The sequence below is a fragment of the Mustela nigripes genome, chromosome 3 (genome assembly GCF_022355385.1).
Source record: "Mustela nigripes isolate SB6536 chromosome 3, MUSNIG.SB6536, whole genome shotgun sequence".
Lineage (NCBI taxonomy): Eukaryota > Metazoa > Chordata > Mammalia > Carnivora > Mustelidae > Mustela > Mustela nigripes.
Window position 1 is genome coordinate 33,443,113 of NC_081559.1, and position 21,131 is coordinate 33,464,243.

Here is a 21,131-nt window from a genome sequence, read left to right on the forward strand (position 1 = left end):
AGAAGTTTTTTTTAAATGAAAAAAAGGTTCAGAAGGATAATTAATACCAAAGTATGATAGAAGAATAATAGATACTGAATTTAATCTGAACAAGCATATTCATTACTGTTTAATGAAATCATGGGATTCCATGGGAAGTTCATGGGATTCTGTCCTGGTAAGGGAGAGAACTAGGGGGTCCCTGAGTGCAGGTACTTTCCAGGCCAAAGACAATGGCCGGCAGTGGCTCTCATTTGATGTCTCCTTGGCACTTCCACCTGGGGAATGAGCCAGTGTTATGCAGAAGTAGGAACACTTCCCATTCTTAACTTTCATTTAAGCTATCTTTTGGCCAAGATAATAAGAACATTTTTTTGAGGAAAGCTGGCAATAGGAAAAACCCTGAAGAGTCAAGCCTATAGATATGGCAATGGTTTTCTCTTGGTGACACTTTTCAAGGCTCATTTGGTTCTGACCAAATCAAACGCTCCAGATGGACTGAGGCCCAGAAGATCTAACTTTGGTTTTCAAGAGCCAGAGGAGTCTTAGCTACAAGAAATAATGGGTCCTGGGCTGTATGGCTTGGACCTTTGGGACTGGTTTATTTCTAGGTTTTGAGTGTATTTTAGTCTGGAAATTCTGGAGGAAAAATCCTGGTTTCTGGAAAGAGAGAGGTGGGAATGGCCAGGACCTGTCTAGATCATTCAGGAAGAAGCCTGAAATCTAACTGACCAAACATCAACAAAACGACAGTGACCTCAGGTACATGACTATAGTCTTTAAACATAAAAAGTCGTTGTTTATAGTTCTCTATTCTATTACCATTTGCGAAACACACCTATTACATTTTCTCATTTACTTTCACACAAGGGACCACTTTAAGGAATCTTATGGATGAAGAGGCAAAATTTACTCCATGATTTATTGGTTATTTACCACTTTCTTATTTCTAAAATTCTTTCTAAAATACAGCCATTTTCCTATTATATATTATTATGGTAACTCTGGGAAGAATAAATCAAACTGGAGAAAATTTTAGCATAGAATTCTTACTTACTAGACCCAGGGGAGAATTAAAGTAGGATTTCAGGGCAAAATTCCCCCACAGGGTAGGTTAATAAAGGATGACTCCAGGTCCTATATGCTAGTCAAATCAGTGTAATGACTAGGAAACCTGCCATAAGCTTATGGATCCAACTAAATCCTCCCTGCCTTTGACCCTTTAGAAAACAATTTGAGCTCTAAAGATGCTGCTGACATATTACAATTATTGAGAGGAATGGGGATACAACCTCTCATTTTACTTTGTCACTAGGAGGTTAAGAAACCTTAAACGAGTCATATATTAGAATTACGTCTTTTTGAGTTCAATTAAATTAAGGTACCTATTAACCCTCATCCTATGCATGGCATTGTGCCCTGAGTGCACATAAATAAAGCATAATCCTTGCCTCTTAGGTCTTCACAAGCTAGCGGGGCAGATCAGGCAGTACCTGAGAAGTTTTTTCAGAAAAACACAGAGTTACTTGAAATCTGCATTTGGTTTGAAGTATATGCATATATACACACATGTGTGTGCATCCACGCATGCTCATGTGTGTACATCCATACCCCCATACACATATACACATCCATATCCATGTATCTATGCATATATATATACACACAAATACATATATACAATACATTGATACATATGTATATATGTGTACACATATACATACATACACATGTATATACACACATGTATACATACATATACACACATTTATACACACAATATGATTACAAATATCAAGCAAATGTGATGTTACCATTGTGACAAGGGACCTGATGCTTGACAGGAAGGATTAGATCCCTTGAGAGTTCCATTGTTCTGGGTAGACTGCACAAATTTAAATGCAGCAGCAATTTTTCTGCAAGGAAAACATGTTTTAATCATAGCTCAGTATTAGTAATTTATTTATTAATACAGAATGGCAACTGGCAGGTTGATTATTGAACAAGGAAATAAGTTCACATGTTATGAAAAACAGAATCATATTTTCTTCCAGCAATGGGAGATGGGGGTTTAGTGAAGGTACTGGGGGCTTCATGGTCTCTCACGAGAAAAGGATGCTAACACAATAGTTATTCCAGATTCATTTTTCTCTTTAGCTTACTGGGAGTTATATTTTTTCTTTTTCTCCTTCTGATTGAAGAATAGTTGACACACAATGTTATATTAGTTTCAGGTGTACAGCATACTAATTTGACAAGTCTGTATGTTTGTGGCAGTCACCAAAAGTGTACCTCATCTATATTCCTTATGTTGTACCTTTTATTCCTGTGACTTATTCACATTGGATGTATTTTCTTAAATAGGAATCTTCTACATTACATCTATACAAATGATAGGTAAGTTAGTTCAGACTATGTAGGAAATATGGTTTCCTTTCAGAAAGGTATGTTTTGTGTTGTATTCTCTTAACAGCTTTAACTAGTCCTAGACCTACTATGGGTACAGGGTAATCATCAAACTCCTATGTCTACTGTGAGGCCAACCTTACAATCCTTATGTGCATTTTAAGATTTCTAACATATATCTATAAGTCTAACTGGATAAATTACTACTTGGTATAATTTTTTAAAAGGCCAGATTAACCGATTGAAATTTTAAAGTTATTACCTTATTATATTGCGTTTCCCTAGGTATCTGAAATTTTGAAGACAAACACTGGAAAGGCAAAAAAAAAAGTCACATTCTAATTATTCATGCCCTTTTATTTATACAAGCCATTAATTTAAGTACATTAGAAGAAAAATATTACATTTTCTTTAAATATTTCATCCATTACTAGTTATAGATAGTTTAGCAAATGGGTCCTTAGAATGAAGGATGGCATACTAGACTATTTTGAAGCTTCAAAAAAAAAATGTTAACAAATCAACTCTATAACTTACTCCAAGATACTGAAGAAGTCGGATACCTCTGGGCTGGGTGCTCTTTGCCAGTAGGCAATCAGTGTCTCTGAAAGGAAACACCATGGAGCATGAGACTCTTGGAAACTCAAAGTTTCTTCCTTTTTAAAAAATTGTAATTTTCAAGAGCTTTCCTTACCTTCCGAAATGGTCTTCATAATGTGAAGAAAGCACATGAGAAGACTCCTGGTTTCTGCTTGATCTAACTTGTCAAATCGAAGGGTTGATCCTATCAAAGACAAGGGTCTAGGGACCTAGAAGTGGAAGAACCAAGAAGGGTTGAGGTAGAGTGAGAGACTGCTGACTCGCAAGGTGCTGCATAGTTGGGAAAGAAGCCCCACCTTTTCACAGTTGTCAGTCTTCTCACTGCTCTTCTCATTGGTGCTTGGGTTGGAGTCAAGACTTGCTAAGGAGGCTCTGGAGTCAGCATGGTTTACTGTAGAAATAGCTATTGATGAAAATGCTGCAAACACAAGCCACAGCACACAGATGATAATGAGATGCAATGGGCACACACATGATGACCCAAAAAGATATGGAGCATGGAGATGGTGGCAGTGTTGGGCAAGGCTGACATAACGGAGTCTGGAATTGCCATTAAAGACATGCCACATTGTAAGAATGGTCATGAAGACCACACTGGCATTTAAGGATTTAGGAAAATTTAGGCCATTATAAATGGAAATAAAGTACTGCTTGTTCCTTTGATTTCTTAAAAGACTTTTAAAAGAAAGTTTCTCTTATAAAAATGCTTTAAAAAATGTGCATAAGGTGGCTTTTGGGGAAGAAGCTTTCAAGTTTTGACAGTTTATAAGAATTGAAGATGACATTTCCAAAATAGTTCTTAGAAGTAAATTTTGAAGTTGATGGGCTATTATATTTTACAGGTTGTACGCAATGAACACTTAAAGATTGTTTCCAGAATGAAGCAATTTGCCAACATCTGAGCAGATTGCTCTTTGAGCCAAGAAAAACTGAATGCTAAGTAGAAGAGGAAGGCCCTGGATGGTTTTTAAATAAATGGGAAAAGAAACTCTTTAGCTATATAACTATAGTGTACTTTGACATACAGAAATTATGCACATTGAATTATGGAGTGGGTAAAAAAACATGATGATATGTGACGTAAACATGGATGAGAGTGAAACACAAGTGTTCCCCAAAGGTCTTAAGTACCTGCTATGGAGTTTAAAACATCTTTAGAAAATGATGTGTCCACAGAGTTTGCGTGTTTCATAGCTGACTGGGTGTGAAATCCTCCACTGGTGCTGAGGTCGTCTCTAGACCCCTGCATTTCAAGCACAGAAGAGATTAATGGGAATTGCCATATTTCAACATTGGAAACCCACACATGCTTTCTTTGTTACACTTTTGATTTGATGCTATTTGACTTGCCCTTTTTTATATTCCAGCAAAGGTCTTCTGCAAAAGCAGGTAGTAGAAATGGATAGTCACAACCATACTCTTCGACAAATCCATACCCCTAGTAACCACTTGATTTCTTATGTGATTTTTTCTTTTTTTAAAATGTAGTGGAAACTACCTTCTAGATATAAACTAAATGGTTGGAATGGCTACTGTTTTTTTATGGATTATGCTATAGATTACATATCATTATAATCATGGGTTATCTTCGGTATATTACTAATACTAAAAACTAATTCCAAATACTACGTGCCAGTCTCTATAAGTGTTTTCTACTAGACCATTTAATCCTTATAAGTATCCTGTGATGGAGTAATTCTATTCCATTCTATAAAGAAGATGGTAGAGGTTGAAAGAGCCTGGATTACTTATCTAAGGTTACATTGCTAGAAACTGGTATCACTGGGATTTGAATAAGGTCTTCCTCTAAACAGCTTCCCAAAGGCATAGCTCCTAACTTCGAGGTGGTAATATCTTGCTTTCCGTAGTGTGTTAATTCATCTGCGATGTGAACAGAGGAATCCGATCTCAGGTGGCTTGCTGTGCAGCCACTATGGTGGCTCAGTGGAGGAGGCATGGCAAACAGGCCACTCCTGGGTGTGACTGAAGCACTTGGCTACACGAACACCAGGTGGTCATGAAGCTCATGTAGGGGAATGGTCAGGGGAGGGAGGAGGGGCACACTGAGGATGGAGCCATGCATGTAACAGAGGAGCCTGGTAAAAACTGGACAGAACTGGAAGGTGATACAGAGAAGAGAGGAAAATGATGGATGAGGTGGAAGGCTTCAGGGACCGATGTGGACCAAATGACATTGATGCCAACATCTCAAAATGGCTAGCACGAAATGCTTAGTTTGCTCACAGTTGAGGGAAAATGGCTCTCCAGGGCAAAAATACAAAACAAAATCAAATTAAAATCAACATTTGAACCATTTTGTAAACTCACCTGATTAGATGTGTTGACAGTAAAAGGATACAGGTCCTTAAGGTAAATCCTTGGCATGTTGTCCAGAAGCATGCCATAGAGGGGCATATATAAACTTGCTATCTGGGCCTGCTTCTCCTAGGGGGAAAGGTAGTCAAAAGAAATTATTCACATAAAAATCAATAGACTTGTAGGTTTGCTATGCATTTAATGCAGTGAGCCATTAAATGGTGTTTAGGGAAGGGAGAAAAGAAAATCACTCACTGGTTGTCTGTATCGATCATCGAATGAATGCTTAGCCATTAAATTTTTTAGGACAGCTAAAGCTAAGTGCCTGATGTCTTGGTCTTCTTGCAGGGCAAAGCCAACTTCTCGGAGTAGAATTCCAATTAAGAAGTGTTTGCGGCAAAATTCATTCGTGACTGAATATTCAGGCATATCTTCGTGAGGAAAGCAAAGAGATCATGTTATTGAAAATCAAATGATCACTTTATAATTCAGAAAGATTTATCCAACAGCTACCAACCCTCTCACCACCAGGGAAGGATTCAGTAATGCAGTCTTACTACAGAGATGAGAAATGAGAGAGAGGAACATCCCAGAAGTATTGTGTGTACACTACTACCAATAATAATCACTGACCATGGTCAAATTCTATAAAAGTGGTATATCTACAATGTTACAGGAGTTGAAAAGAGAAGATTGAATTTTTGTCTGGAAGAATCAGGAAGTGTGACTGGAAGGAATATGTTGAGATGGGCCTTTGAGGCTGTTGAAGGTATGGAGAGGCAGAGGGTCAGGAGCCAGTGGTGGTGGGGGGGTAGGGTGTGAAAGAGAAGAGGTTGGGAGGACCAGGGGACAGAGTTTCGTATGGCACAGATTTCTGAAAGCACAGTGTATGGGGATTATAGTTTGGGGGTGTACAAGTCAGCACAGCAGCCAAGATGGGGTGGTGGGAATTGAGACTTGAGGGGCACTTGGGGCCAGATGATGGACAGACCTAAACACAAATTCTTTAGCTAGTGCCTAGGACCCTCCACTATTTGGCACTGAATTCTGTATAGAAAGGATTATGTCACCAAAGGCTTTGAGATCAGACCCGTGCCTATTTATTTGCTCACATGGCAACAGGATGTAAATGAGTTATTCCTTGGGGGAAATGTGGAATAAGGGCTATAATAAAAGAAGTTTGACCCCAGGGAAGGGAGGGGGGAAGTGAGATGCATGTGGCCTGGGGTAGGAGGACCCCCGTAGTAGAAAAAAAATGACCAGGGCAAGTTGGCTGAAGAATGTGAAAGAGCAAGAAGAGGAACATCAAAGGGTCTGCAAAATCTGGAGCCTGAATTATGGAGAAATTGGAATCTTAAAATTTCCACTAAATATGGATTTATTCGGAATTGCCCAATGTGCTTCCTAAATGTAACGATTAATAACAGGACTAGCGCCCACTTCTAGAACACGTATTGAGTGCCAACATGAGGCCACACCCTTTATAGGGGTTATCTCAGTGAATCTGTGGGGTTACATGTTAGATGTAATGAACTGCTGAAATATTACAGTTCATCACTGACTAGGGGCAAATGAAGAATGTGGAGATTTGTAGTTTAGGACGATGCCACTGGAGGTGGAAGAAAAGGGAATGTGAAAGTTCTAGAAATTGTGGTCCAAGGGAATAGTTAGGTTAAAAACATTTCTCTGTGTAACAGTGAGTATTCATGAGGGGCCAAAAGTAGAACACAACTTTGTAATTCCCAGCCTAGGGCTAGAGAAAAGTTCTGCCCAGACTGTTCTAAGTTATGAATCTATTTCAAGTAAAAATGATAAATTCAATCTTGAGAAATGAGCTCAAAAACCAGACCATGGTTTACTGACAGAAATATATCACATGAAGCTAGTTACACTGAACAATCATGTTATTGCATATAGCTGGAAATTTTATTTATGATACACCCTAAGAAAATTTTAGATGGTTTGGGAAATTTAAAAAAAGAAGTAAAACTCTGGAGAAAAAAATAAGAAAGAATTGAGGTGGGTAAAGCATTTAATTATCTGTAACCAATGTTCAGTCAGCTTATTGACTGTTTTGATTTTATGATAAACATATGGCTATTTTTTGGCATCTGGAGATTGGAAACTTGTAGTATGCATATCTATCAATATTATCTATCAATATTATATGTAGTATGAGCATCTATCAATATTATCAGATTATGGTATGGCTACTGATGCTTAGATAATGTAATATAAAATGTAATTATTTACCTGATGCATGTAACTCTTGAGTTGATTCTGAAGGTGTCAAAGGATCTGGATTTAATGGGAATAAATAAAAAGCTTAGATGTACACATACTCAGGTATACACCATATTCATTAACAATTGGTAATTTATACTGAAAAATTAAAATATATTTTCCTAAACTATAAGTAGGACTCTTCAATAAAGTTTTGTTTCTTGGAAACGAATACCATAGGTTGTTTCATGAAGAGAATTATTTTAATTCTTGGCCTTGTACTTGAGCACCTGTTATTTTCTATCAGAAATCTGCACACCACAAAACATATATTTTTATGTTCATTGTTGATAATATTAGATCTATAAAGAGACTATTAGGACTTTTCCTGAGCTACTGACAAATAGTAAACAATTAGAATTAAAATATATAACAGGTTTGCTCCTCTTGAGTATCTTAAACAGCACATCTCACCCCATAATAACTTGACACTAATTTAAACAATAAAAAGGAATACAAAACAAAAGTCGAAAGTGACATTTCTACCTCTTTTTCTATAAAGGCATTAAGATTAAATATACTTTGTAAATAAGAAAAAAATGGAATAGCTAATTAAATAGCTTATGTTAATTCCTTAATAGAATTCAGTAGCTTATATTTAAGATTAAAATGACGAAACGTTTATGGTATGGCATATCATAAGAGACTCTTAACTACAGAGAACAAACTGAGGGCGGCTGGAGGGAGGTGGGCGGGGATGAGCTCAGTGGGAGACAGCGATTAAGGAGGGCACCTGGGATAAGCACTGGGTGTTGTAGGTAAGTGATGAATCATTAAGTTCTACTCCTGAAATCCGTATTACACTATATGCTAACTAACTAGAATTTAAATAAGAATTTGAAACATTAAAATAAAATGACAACACTTTCATAGGCTGGATAATGTACTTTACCCTATTTTCCCTCCAAAATATTATGCACAATTTACTCTATTTTCCCTCCAAAATACTAGCTTTGTATAATACGTATAGTATAAGTTGCAATACATGTGAGGAGGCTCTTTACCGTCTTAGTGTCTGCTTTCCATGAATATCAAAACTGTGCCCTGTGGATAATTTACTCACACATTAGAAGCAAAGCATTTTGTCTTGCTTCCTCTCTCCCTCCATCCTTCACCCCACGCCCCCTTCCTTCCTTCCTCCTTTTTTTGAGGCATGATTGACTATAACACTATATTGGTTTCAGGTGTACAACACAATAATTGCCTATTTGCATGTATTGCAAAATAGGAAAAGAATATTTTAAGTCCTTAAATCATTTTAGTGTTTTCTTTGAATCTTGATGTTCGATTAGTTTCTGATGGCTAGATGTGTGATGGTCATTTTGGTATCTATCTATATTGGTATATATAACATATATATTAATAAAGTCATAAATGAAAACATTTTCTGTACACCATTTATACTTTAGCAAATATGGAATCGAGGAGCCCCATTCTTCCCTGCACAGACATCAGGGGCTCTTTCTAACCCACAGATGCTGAGTATTTACAGTGCCGCCCTCCTGCCTGCCTTTTTTTTTCTCCTTTTTAAGGCAAAAGTTTTTTGTTTTTGTTTTGTTTTTGTATAAAACTCATTTTGAGGAATTGCATTTTAAATAATTAGACACTTTAATTGAGACCTTTAATTGAATTTGTACTCACAAAGTGTAACTTCTCCTCCCCATAATTTTCTGCTTTTCAAAATCAAAGGAAAGTTTTCTTTTGGAGACAGTATAGTAAAAGTATTACTGTAGGTTAAAATTCTTTGATTTATAATCATTGAGGCACAAACAAGACCAAGGAAGTAGGAAAAAAGCAACACGTAAACAAAGGTAAAAACAAATAAACAAATTTGAATGTTCATTTTGTAGGAACGGGTGCAAATTCTGGGCATTACCTGGAATGTTTGCTGATCTTATGGGGAGACACAAAGGTATAAAGTGTTCATGCTGACATACTTCTTGAAGAAAATCAAATTTATACTGGCATAAGGTCTGAAAAAGAGGCAAACTAAATGACTTATTTACTCACCAAGAAGGTTAATAAAAAATCTGCCTTTGAATCTTATACCTAGAAAGATGTAGTTACTTTTGTGGACTTTTGTTTTTGAGCTTCTAAGAGATATGAAGATATGATCTTACCCAGTAGTATTTTCTATTTCTTTAAGCTTCTATCAGCCCATGTTTATTCTGAGAGAGCTTGTGTCTCACCACAGGTACAGAACTCTAAAACTACACTGAGCTCATGGAACAGGTCACTGTAATCAACCCTTCTTATCCAGTGCTAAGGAAGATAATGGCCCACGTGATCTCTCTGTAGGCCGTTTGTTCTCAGACTATATTATTTAATCTCACCTCTTTCCTGCCCTTGCAAACAGGCCTGTCTTCTCAATAATGTTTTGATTAGGACAGTGATTAATGGAATTCAGACATGGTCTAAGACAGCTTAATACATGTGTTAAAAACAATCACATAAGAAGAAACAATTAACAATTCATAAATATTCTGTTCTCCTCATTGTGCAGACCAAGTAATCAATTTTTAGGATCCAGTTAGGTTGTATTCATTGTAGTCACTAATATCAGCCAACAACATAAAATATATTCCATTTGCTCGGATATTTTAGAATTATATTTTGTGGCAACTTCAGTTAATAATTTAAAATACTCTCATTTCAAACAAGGATAGTATTTGACTTAATCCTTTGTGCATCAAAGTGAATAAGAGCATAATTAAATTGTATGTTAATTATTTTTCATTGAGTATGTTCTGTTTGGTTTCTGAAAAAAATAAATAATTTAGGCCTCCTGGAATTATATCTAAAAGGATATTTGGCAAATTTCATGCATAATTGGAGCACTAGCAAAGAATATTCTTTCAAAAAATATATACAGAGGGAAATGGATTCTCAAAATCCAAATGGCATATAATCATATAACTCCCCTAGTCAAAAGTAAATCTCCATTGCCCTAAAGATAATGTTCAGGTTCCTAAGCATGGCATGAATGGATATAAGAAGATCATTATTTATTTTTGGCTTCTCTACATTCATTATTCTTTCCCAATACCTTGAAAATTACCCCTTGGGGACTTTCCTTCTTCCCAATGGGCAAAGGTTAATGGGGAACTATTAGTTCTGGTGACCTGTCTTCCCTCCTTAAGAGGCAGGCATGTGACCCGAAGCAGGTTGGTCACACATTTCCTCTCTGGAATGTAAATTTTAAGCAGAGGGTTAAGGGGAAGAAAATGGTCCTAACATATTTTTTAAGCAGTAGTGAGCCTTAGCCACATGGTTCTTCCTTTGCAATTATTCTTGTGTCCTGGCCCCTGTTCCTTCTCAAGCTCAGCTCTCCAGCTCTTTCACTGATGCCTTTATGCTTCTAATACATTCCCTCTGCTCAAACTTACATAACTTTCTGTTGCTTGCAACCCAGAGAGACTTAACTGGTACAGCTTTCATGATCTGGCCCATATCCAGTCTTAATTCCTTCCAGCATATGTCTTACTATAGCTCAATGGTTCTCAAAGTTGAAAGAATATAAGAATCACCTGAAAGCCTTATTGTAATACAGATTTTGGAGTCCCATCTGCCACAGTCAGCTCTGGGATCACTGGTCTGGGAACCACACTTTGAGAATCACTGCTCTCTAGACAGCATTGTTCCCAATCTATCTCCCAACACATTCTCCCTACTTGGGAAAGGGGGTTAATTGTCCATTTTTTCCCTAGGCTGAAGGATTTCAGAAAAGTGAGACTTTCAGTGCTAAAACCAAGTCAATCCCAAGCAAACCTGACCACAATAACTGCAGCTGAAAAGAATCACTCCTTTCACCGCCCACAGGAAATAGAAGTGAAACCTACATGTTCATTCCAGACTCCACACTCCACAGTCCCCTTTTAAGAAAGGATGTGGGAGACGAACAGATGGACCATTTTAAAAGGTTGCCTCTCATTGGGATAGAAACTATTTGTTGATGCAGAGAATGGATAGGCTAATGTTTTAAGCAGGAAAACACAGAGATTAGTAGATTTATTTATAATGCAGTGGTTTAGAAAGCAATCAGTCCTTCACTTGGTTCTTACCTTGAGATCACCAGAGGAGAACATGCTGACGTAATTGTTAACCATCTTAAATACAAAGCCCCGATCCATAAATGTAAAACAGCGCTAAAAAATACAAAATCATAAATTCAGACATTTTTGCTTTAAAGGTCATTAAAGATTTTAGAAAAGGTGATTAAATATATTGAAGCAAAATGACATTTAACTAAATGTGTTGTGTAATAAATGTTTTAAAAGAACTCTACAATATGTTTAAGCATTCATCCACGTATGGCAACTAATTAAAATATGAGATAGTGTGCACATGCCAGAAAGTTACAAAACCCTCTTTGTCAATTTTATAAAACACCACTTAAAATATTGCAATGAAATATTATAGCCCTTTCCTTTCTATACAGGTTTTAGCTTTTACTTACCTATTTTTTTAAATCACTTAGTTACATTTTATTACTGTTCTTTTAGTAATTTGACTACATAGTTTATCAGGTGAAGATCCTTTGCTGTACAATAACTGGGTAGGAACAGAGGTCGTAGAGGCGGGTCAGGAAAACCTTTTTAAATCTCCGGCTTCCTTTAACCCAGTAGTTTCCTTTCCAGGCAAGGCAGCTTGAATTTGTGGAATGAAGGTAAGAGACACTGAGATTTCCATCTCTTACTCTGTTGTCAAGGAGGGTCTTAAACTGCAAGTAGGTTGGGAGGAGACAGGCAAACACATTCCAAGTTGGCATAACACTCTCCCTCCAAAAGACCAATGGCCATGTAAGCAGTAACTGAGGAACATTAGCCAAATGACTGTGCTGGGAAAATGTGAAGTAGGAGGCACAGACCATATGTACTGATGCCAGACCCTGGCGAGGTCATCACTGTGTGCATGGGTTTGATTCCATCATCCACATGGATGTGAGGACGTACATGGGAAAACCTTGCTGCTGCTGTACCACTTAGTAGGGAAGGTTTCTTTCTTGTCTCTAGAGTTTGACATGTACCATTGCAATGGTTGCACATTTTTTGGACCTCTTCTCAATTTTAAAAACAAATCTCTTCTCTCAGAGAGGACAGGATGTAAAATTGGTCATAGATAGTATATTTACCAAGTAGAAAGTCTCCCGTTGAAAGACATCTGTGCATAAAGAACTATTTTCTCTAGCAATGTTCTTCTAATTGTTAGGGATGTCATTTATATTTTTGTTTTATTTTCCTTTCCCTTGTCCTTTGGTTTCTTCTTATTATGTCCCTACTCATTCCCTACTATGTTAGTATGCTGCCCCATTTATATTTTCATTTTTAATATGAATTTAAGTTCTTTCAATAACTCTCCATTCACTAAAAGGTAAATGGATCCAGTGTCCTCCCAACTGCCAGTAGAGCAGTGGGGAGAGGCAGACACCAGAGCATAGTCACAGTCACAGGCTCAGAAGATGTAAAGAGATATAAAGAGATAGGCAAGGCAGAAAATAGGGGCTTTTCTGTTTCTGCACAACATGGGGTCCCAGCAGGTATGTCAAATACTTGCAGGTTCTCCAGCTGTAGGAGTTAGTCCCCAACCTCGAAATATCCCCAATGTGGAGTTTTTCCAGAGAAGACCGCCCTTTGCTGTCTTCTTTCTGTTGGAAAGGGGTTTGGGTCTGACCTTACAGAGAGAGGAGGACCACCCAATACAACTGTGGGACCATCCAATACAACTGTGGGCTCTAGAAACATCTCAATAAAAAAGCAGATGAAAAAGAACCCTGGGGAGTCAATGGTAAAGACACAAGGGCTTTTGACTCAATGGAGAAGGGGTTGGTGAGTTCTGTCACTGAACCAGAGTAGTGGCAGTTGTCCCAAACAGGGGTGACAGTCCTTATTCTGCAGAGCAGATGTGATAGTTTTTGAAGGAGGTCAAACCCGAGCCTAGTGACAGGGAAGATGGGGAGAAGGCTCCCTGCCCTGGGAATCTCGGAAAACCCATTTAGGGTTTCTTGAGATTGAAGAAAGACCTATATGTAAGTTTGTCATCCTCTTTCCAAGGGGCAGTGAGGAAAAAGGATATATATCCCAGGATGTAAGATCAGCAGAATCAGCCTTCTGACTGCAGAGAGCCCTCCCACAAGTCAAGCTTCATCAAGCACCTCTCCTGTCATGGGTCCATCTCCTCATTGCTTGGCCCAAGTGCAGTAGCTCTTCAGCCTATTGCTGAAGTCTAGAGGGGTCTCTTTGCTTTTGTTTAAAAATAATTTATATTAAGTTTATAGTAATAAAAAATAATTCGTAGCAAGCTTTGGCAAACTGTGGCCCATCAGCCCAAATTGCTTGTTCGTTCTTTCTTTCTTCCTTCCTTCCTTCCCTTCCTTCCTTCCTTCCTTCCTTCCTTTCTAAGATTTATTTATTTGAGAGAGAGAGGGTACAAGTGTGTGTGGGGGGGCTCCAAGGTAGGTAGAGAATCTCAAGCAGACTTCGCATTGAGCACGGAGTCAGGCAAGGGGCTTGATCTCACCATTGTGAGATCATGACCTGAGCCAAAATCCCAAGTCTGACATTTAGACTGAGCTATCCAGGTGTCCCCACTGTCTGTTCTGTAAATCAAGTTTTATTGGAACATAGCCACACTCAATCATCTACATATTGTCTATGGTGAATGGTTTATGGATCTATCGTGCTACAATGGTTAAGTTGAGTATTTGTGCCAAAGACTATATATCCTGTGTAGCTAAAGATGTTTAGTATTTGGCCCTTTACCAAAAAAGTTTGCAGATTCCTGATCTGGAGGATAACTTATACTCTACCAAAATATTCTCAGTTTGGTTTAATAAACTAAAAGCCAAATATTCTAAATTATGTGCAAAAATATATTGTTGTAATAAAAGAATATTTTTTATCTAACCAATTGTGAGGACAATAATAATTTTAGTCTATCATTCATTTGGTGAAGGGTATGAAACCCCAAACAGTAAAATGAACCAGATGAGAGTCCTTGCCCTTTCTTTATATGTTTTACAAAACAACTGGTCCTACTATTTTCTTTCTCATCTTGGATACTTGCTTTCAATCCTGTGCTAGATATTAGCTTAGGTACTACCCACAGCAACTTTTACATGGATAAACTCTGTGGAAAACACTTACTTATTAAAAATCATAGAACCTTTAAGTCAAATAAACAAATACAGTGACCTTCTCCTTTTAGATACTCACTTATTCACCTTCTTGTGATGTTTACAGAGAAATATCACAGATGTTTATTAAACATATTTTGCTACAAACCAAGACTATCTCCTATATTAGATGATTTCCAAATGTTGTCCAAAGTTAACTGAAAGAAAGTGATCAGTCAGGCACATGTGTCAAAAGACAATGTCTGCCTGAGCAGGAAAATAGAAATCACACTGAAATTTCTTTTGCCATCTCCCTGGTAATGCCTATATAAGAAGAGTATCTAGATGGGTTCACTCAGGTAACTGAAGTTGTGACCCAGACTGGCAGTAAAAAGAAAAATGACAAAATCTCCGTAGATATTCACGGGTCCATTTGTATCCTATCTACTTTCAGGAGAGAACAATAAGAGAAACGGACAAGGTTTTGGTTTACTTGTTAAAAAATATTACTTTCCCTCCCCTGTCCTATCTTGTTTCATTTTTCCCACTCCCTGCCCCCCACGACACCCTGCCCTAATGGGACCAGGGAGGGAGAAAAACCATAAGAGACTCTTCATCTCAGGAAACAAACTGAGGGTTGCTGGGGGATCGGAGGGGAGGGATAAAGTAGCTGTTATAGACACTGGGGAGGGTATATGCTATGGAGAGTGCTGGGAATTGTGTAAGACTGATGATTCACAGACCTGTTCCCCTGAAGCAAATAACATACTATATATTAATAAAAAATATTACTTTCCCATAATATGATATAAAGGAAGGCACATTCCCACCTAGGAATTTTTATATGCCCACACCAGAGATACTGTTCTTTCCATTCTTGGAAAGCAATCTTGGCACAACTATGGTGTGAAAATTATATTCCAGTTGTGAAATTCCAAAGCCAGTTCATTCATGGTTATTTGATTACTAATGTAGGATTTAATAACCAAAAGAGGCAAAAGTCATTTGAAGCCCAAACTGAGCAAATAACCATTATCATATTTCTGGGAATATGAGATATTTATAATGCCAATAGCAGGAATGAGCAATGTCGAACAGCTGAAAGCTCAAAGTTCATCAATTCACAGGCATTGTGCCAAATGACTACATTCAGTTTTATACTTCAAAAAAATCACTCTTTCCTTTTCCCTTTTCCTCTCCTAGTTCAAAAGATTCATCTAATAATCTTTCAAAATGTTTTAAAAGAAGTTTTCAGTGTCAAATAAATACCATTGAAACTAAAATTTGAAAAACCATGCTTGGCAGAGAGGATCATAGGGGAAAGGGAGGGAAAACAGAATGGGAAGAAATCAGAGAGGGAGACTAACCATGAGAAACTCAAAGAAACTGAGGGTTGTTGGAGGGGAAATAGGTGGGCAGATAGGGGACTGGGTGACAGGCATTAAGGAGGGCACATGAGGTCATGAGCACTTGCTGTTAGATGAAACTGATGAATCACTGACCTCTACCTCTGAAACTAATGACCGAACATATGTTGGCAACTTGAATTTAAATAAATAATTAAAAAAAGACAACCATGCTTGTAGAGTGGACTTTTATAATGTACAATATATTAAATGGTTTCCACTTATAAACTTCACAGTTTTATTTTTGATTTGCAGTCAACATAATGTATATAATCTTATAGACTTTTAAGACTATAGATGTAGAGATTATGCTTGTTTTTATCTATTGTCAGTCCATGCTTTTTACCCACAAATTTCACAAAACGACTGGTACCAATGTTAGCCTTCTACTCCATCTTGTCCTTTTCAATCTTGGACTTTTTTTTATTTGCTCCCAAGTGAGACAGTGTCATTTTATGTACCACAAGAAGCAACTTTTGTATGAATGTGTTTTAAGGGAATCACATTTATTCCAAGTATAGAGCATTTCAACCAAGGAGGGTAGATAAAAGGTCTTTTCTCTTTTTAAAAGACTTGCTCATTCATCATTCTTTGCAATTTAGCGAAGAATACTGCAGATGTTTCTTAAACATAATTTGCTTACAAATTGGAAAGTATCATTTTTTCTCAAATTTCTTCTTCTATCAAACACCTCAAATAAACTATTGGCATAATAACAGACTATTCCCATAGGTCTTAAAATGTGGTAGAAAACTATTTTTTTCTTTTTTACCCTCTTCATCACTAATTCTGACCATTCCTTTTTCTTTCAAAATCAGGAAAAAAGCAAAAAGAAGAGACAAATTTTTGAAGAAAAACAGTGAATTTTAGATGAGACCACATAGAGTGTATAATTTGAAATGATGTTTAATACATTAAAATTTGATTTAACTGGATTAAAACTCACCAAAGATAATTTGGACTAATTTTATACCTACATCCATGGCCTGTTAGCTTTCTTTATATAGTTAGCATTAATTTATGTATTCTTACACCTATCCAGTATGTTCCAATGGGCATCATAAAGATACAAGAAAAGTGGCTTCGTCAAGTTTATAATAGTCAATAGTTAGGCAAAAGAAGGAATAAAAGAAGAAAATTATCTTTCTAGTTGGATGTATTTTTAGAAAAAGATTTGAAAAACATTATCTTTCTAGTTGGATATATATATTTTTAAAGATTTTATTAATTCAAGAGAGAGAGCAGAGAGAGAGAGAGGGAGCAAGAGCAAGGTGGTTGGGGTACCGAGAGAGGTATAGGAAGATGCAGGTTCCTGACGCAGGGCTCGATCCCAGGACCCCAGGATCATGACCTGAAGGCAGACATTTAACAGACTGAGCCACCCAGGCACAACTTCCTAGTTCTATGTATTAGCTCTTTAATGATATACTCTCATTCTACATTTGCTTTTTTTTTTTTTTTTTTTGACTAAGCATATTTCTTTTTCTCAATTCCATTTCTAATCCGAAGAAACATAACTATAATACTATGTGTGCGCGCATGTGTGTGTGTATGGTGTTTAGTAAGTAATTTCTCAATCTTTGATTGTTTAAAAAATGTGATTAGTGCATAACAAAAATGTCAAATTACCGAAAGTTCCCAAAGCAGCTCTTTGACATCACGGTTGGAACTATAGCCAATCAAGGGCAGAAATGCCCAAGATCATTTGCCACAGTTCAGCTTTTCCTTTAAAAACCTCATTTTTTATCTTTATCAGTGTTTAGAAATACTATGATTTGACAATAGTCAGTCAAATGGTTACTTTTATTGAAACTTGGTTTTTGTTCTATGTGATTCCAAATTGGAAAAAAAAAGTATTAGAAAGTATTATGCATCAGTAGAAATATTCACTTAATAGTGGTAGTTTTGACTTTTTATCATAAATGGAGATGTGAATTGATTAACATTTGGAGTAGCTCACATCCAAGATCATGAAGGCTTGAACGGAATGGCAAACGTTTAGAACTGTACCTTAAGAAATCTGGCAACGCTATGATTTGCCCTTCTCGTTTCTTCAAGTGCATCCTTGTATTTCCAAATCACGTGATCGCATAGGACCATGACAAGATTGTCCAACTCATTCTGATAAGATTCAGGAAATCTTTGAGTCCGAGAAAGCTAAGGAAAAAAATGGATCATTTCTTTATAATGTGGCATGTCAAATCCTAAGCCTGGAAAAAAAAAGAAACTGAAAGACGGATTTCATTTTGTATAACATCAAACAAAGACAGTGCTTTTGGAAACTTGAAAGTGATAATAAAATGGAAGCCGTTTTAATTTCAAGATAATGATTTCCATCATTTCCATTTCATCTTTCCTTCTATTTTGCCCAATTAATTTTTCACTTTTTCATTAAAAAGTAAAATACATATTAATTGCAAACTATTCAAACAGTGTAGAAGTGTCACATGTTCTATGACCTCTCACATCTTAATTCCTCTCCCTTCCCTCTTAAAAAATAATTATAATGGATATTATTCTAGATTTACATTAACACATAGTTTTCTATTTTTTTTTTTTTTTAAAGATTTCATTTCTTTGACAGAGAGAGAGATGAGAGAGGGAACACAAGCAGGAGGAGTGGGAGAGGGAGAAGCAGGCTTCCCACTGAGCAGGGAGCCCCACGCAGGACTCGATCCCAGGACCCTGAGATCATGACCTGGGCCAAAGGCAAACGCTTAACGACTGAGCCACCCAGGCACCTCATAGTTTCCATTTAATTTAAAATCAATTATTTTGATTTTTTTAAGACTAGGCATGCCCCAACTATAAAAGTTCAATGAATGAGTAACTGAGTGAGTACAGATGTTGGCTTGAAATGTTCTCTAGTAAGTTCCAGGTAGTCTTTTCTGAAAAATTGATTTCAGCTTTATTGAGGTATAACTGACACATAAAACCGTAAGACAGTTAAAGCATACACTGTGTGTGTTTTTTTTTAAAGATTATATTTATTTATTTGAGAGAGAGGGGGAGTTAGCGAGAGCACAAGCAGAGGTGAGGTCAGAGGGAGAGGAGTAGGGGGGAGGGAAGGAGACCGAAAGAGGGAGAGGGAGAAGGAGGCTCTCGAGAAGCAGGGAGACTCGGGGCTTGATCCCGGAACCCTGAGATCATGACCTGAGTTGAAGACAGATGCTTAACTAACTGAGCCACCCAGGTGTTTGATATACATGTGCACTGTGAAAGATTCCTTCCATCTAGTTAATTAACATATCCATCATCTCACATATTTATCTTTATTTTTGTGTGTGTGGGAACATTTAAGTTTTACTCTTAGCAATTTCAATCATACGACACACTGTTATTAGCTATAATCATCGTGTTTTACATCAGATCCTCAACCCTTCTTCATCTTGTAGCTGCAAGTTTGTACACGGTGATCCTAACCTCACAGTCCCAGCATATGCTGCAGCAGGTGCCAGCGAGAACTCTTAATCAAGAGATGTGTCTCCAGATACAAGCCTGGACCTAAACTCTCTGGGTCCCCAAGGAGCACCCCTCAGGTCCAGGAATCTTCTCCTCCTGTTGGACCTCCTGCACAGGGTGGGGGAATTTCAGGCAGCTAAGTTTTCCCATCTATCTGTAGTTCATGAGTTTACCCAGTCCTTTGGACAAGATAGGCAAAATTGATTCATCTTGACAAGCTGGTTTTAAAATTAGACTTACATTTTCACTATAGATAGAAACACAAAATTTAGAGAGAGACTGAACTACATAATTCTAAGATTCTTTGCACCCAGCCTTCCGTGCTGCTGAATAAAAGCCACGAAGGATGAAGTTATAGCAATCACTTAGAACATACATAAGTTCCACTATGGGAGGCTGCTTTGGTCTACAACTGCCTTTTTCTTTTCTCTTTTCTTTTCTTTTCTTTTCTTTCTTTTTCCTTTCCTTTCCTTTTCTTTCCCTTCCCTTTTCTTTTTCTTCTCTTCTCTTCTCCTCTTTTCTTTTCAACTAAGTCAAGGCCCTCAGGTGCTTCTGTGCACTGAATTTTTTTTTTTTTTTTAAAGTCAACTTACCAGGGCACTGCTATATAGAGTTTTGGGATATTCTGGTTATCCTCCATGCATACTTAACACTTAGTGTGAAAATTAAATTAAATTAACAACAAATAAACCCAAGGAATTTAGTCATATGCATCATTTTCATTCTGCTCTGTATACCTTGGGAAATAAGAGTAAACAATTCTTCTACCCGAAAGCAACATTCATTTTTTAAATAATCAAAGCACATTTTTAGATTTCCTCTTTTCCTTTTGTTAATTCTCTAAGATGCATAAAACAGACCAGCACTGACATTGTCTTCACACAGGACACGTGTTGATACCTTGGGCTTTGATGTTCCCTGTTACACTCTCTTTTTCTTTTCCTCTCAAACTCCCCTTCTGGCCCACTCCCACTCCTAACATAAAGGTGCTCTGACTGGTAAATACACGAGTAGTATTTTTAACTGTTCTCCAGAAGTATATCTCCAAGGCTCAAGGTGGGAGAATTTCTGCTCCAAAGATTGTGGACTTCTGTCTCAAGACAGAGGAAGAAAGGGGGCAAGGGGATGGCATAGTCTAAGCTCAAGCAAAAAAGCCAAAACAGGATGGGAGAATCTGGACTGTGGTACTGTGTAGGTCACCAGGAGCAGGCATAGAATGCATGGGCTGACATTCAGGCATTTGGCAGTTTTTCAGGACCAAGACATTGATGGGAAGCAAAAGGTTAGCCAGTACAATGAACCTTTTGCCACTAGAGAGGAGTGCAGAGAAGGCCTCCAATAGTTCCTCGTAAACATAAGCTTGCCTTGGTCAAGGCAGCAGAGGTCATCGGGTGGTGCTATCTGCCTCTCAGGGGACTTAACCAGGCATCTTTTCTGACCTCCTCAAATCTCCCACACTCCATAATGACAAAAACTGTTTTAATGGTGGGAAAAACCATACACTTCCCAATTGAAAAAAAGAAAGAAAGAAAGAAAGAAAGAAAGAAAGAAAGAAAGAAAGAAAGAAA

At 37.4% G+C, this 21,131-nt stretch overlaps 1 protein-coding gene across 8 annotated transcripts in view; it reads right to left on the bottom strand.

Annotated features, from left to right (window-relative positions):
* The window catches only part of DOCK10 (dedicator of cytokinesis 10), a 269,317-nt gene that overhangs the window by 32,385 nt on the left and 215,801 nt on the right, over nt 1–21,131 (bottom strand). For all 8 annotated transcript variants that reach the window (XM_059393595.1, XM_059393597.1, XM_059393600.1 and 5 more), the window contains exons 28-39: nt 18,112–18,258; nt 11,646–11,729; nt 9,461–9,557; nt 7,555–7,599; nt 5,557–5,732; nt 5,314–5,430; nt 4,117–4,228; nt 3,282–3,403; nt 3,080–3,194; nt 2,923–2,989; nt 2,648–2,695; nt 1,794–1,895 (exon numbers count right to left, since the gene is read on the bottom strand). In XM_059393595.1, the coding sequence (XP_059249578.1) occupies nt 1,794–1,895; nt 2,648–2,695; nt 2,923–2,989; nt 3,080–3,194; nt 3,282–3,403; nt 4,117–4,228; nt 5,314–5,430; nt 5,557–5,732; nt 7,555–7,599; nt 9,461–9,557; nt 11,646–11,729; nt 18,112–18,258 (1,232 nt within the window). The remainder of the gene's footprint in view (nt 1–1,793; nt 1,896–2,647; nt 2,696–2,922; nt 2,990–3,079; nt 3,195–3,281; nt 3,404–4,116; nt 4,229–5,313; nt 5,431–5,556; nt 5,733–7,554; nt 7,600–9,460; nt 9,558–11,645; nt 11,730–18,111; nt 18,259–21,131) is intronic.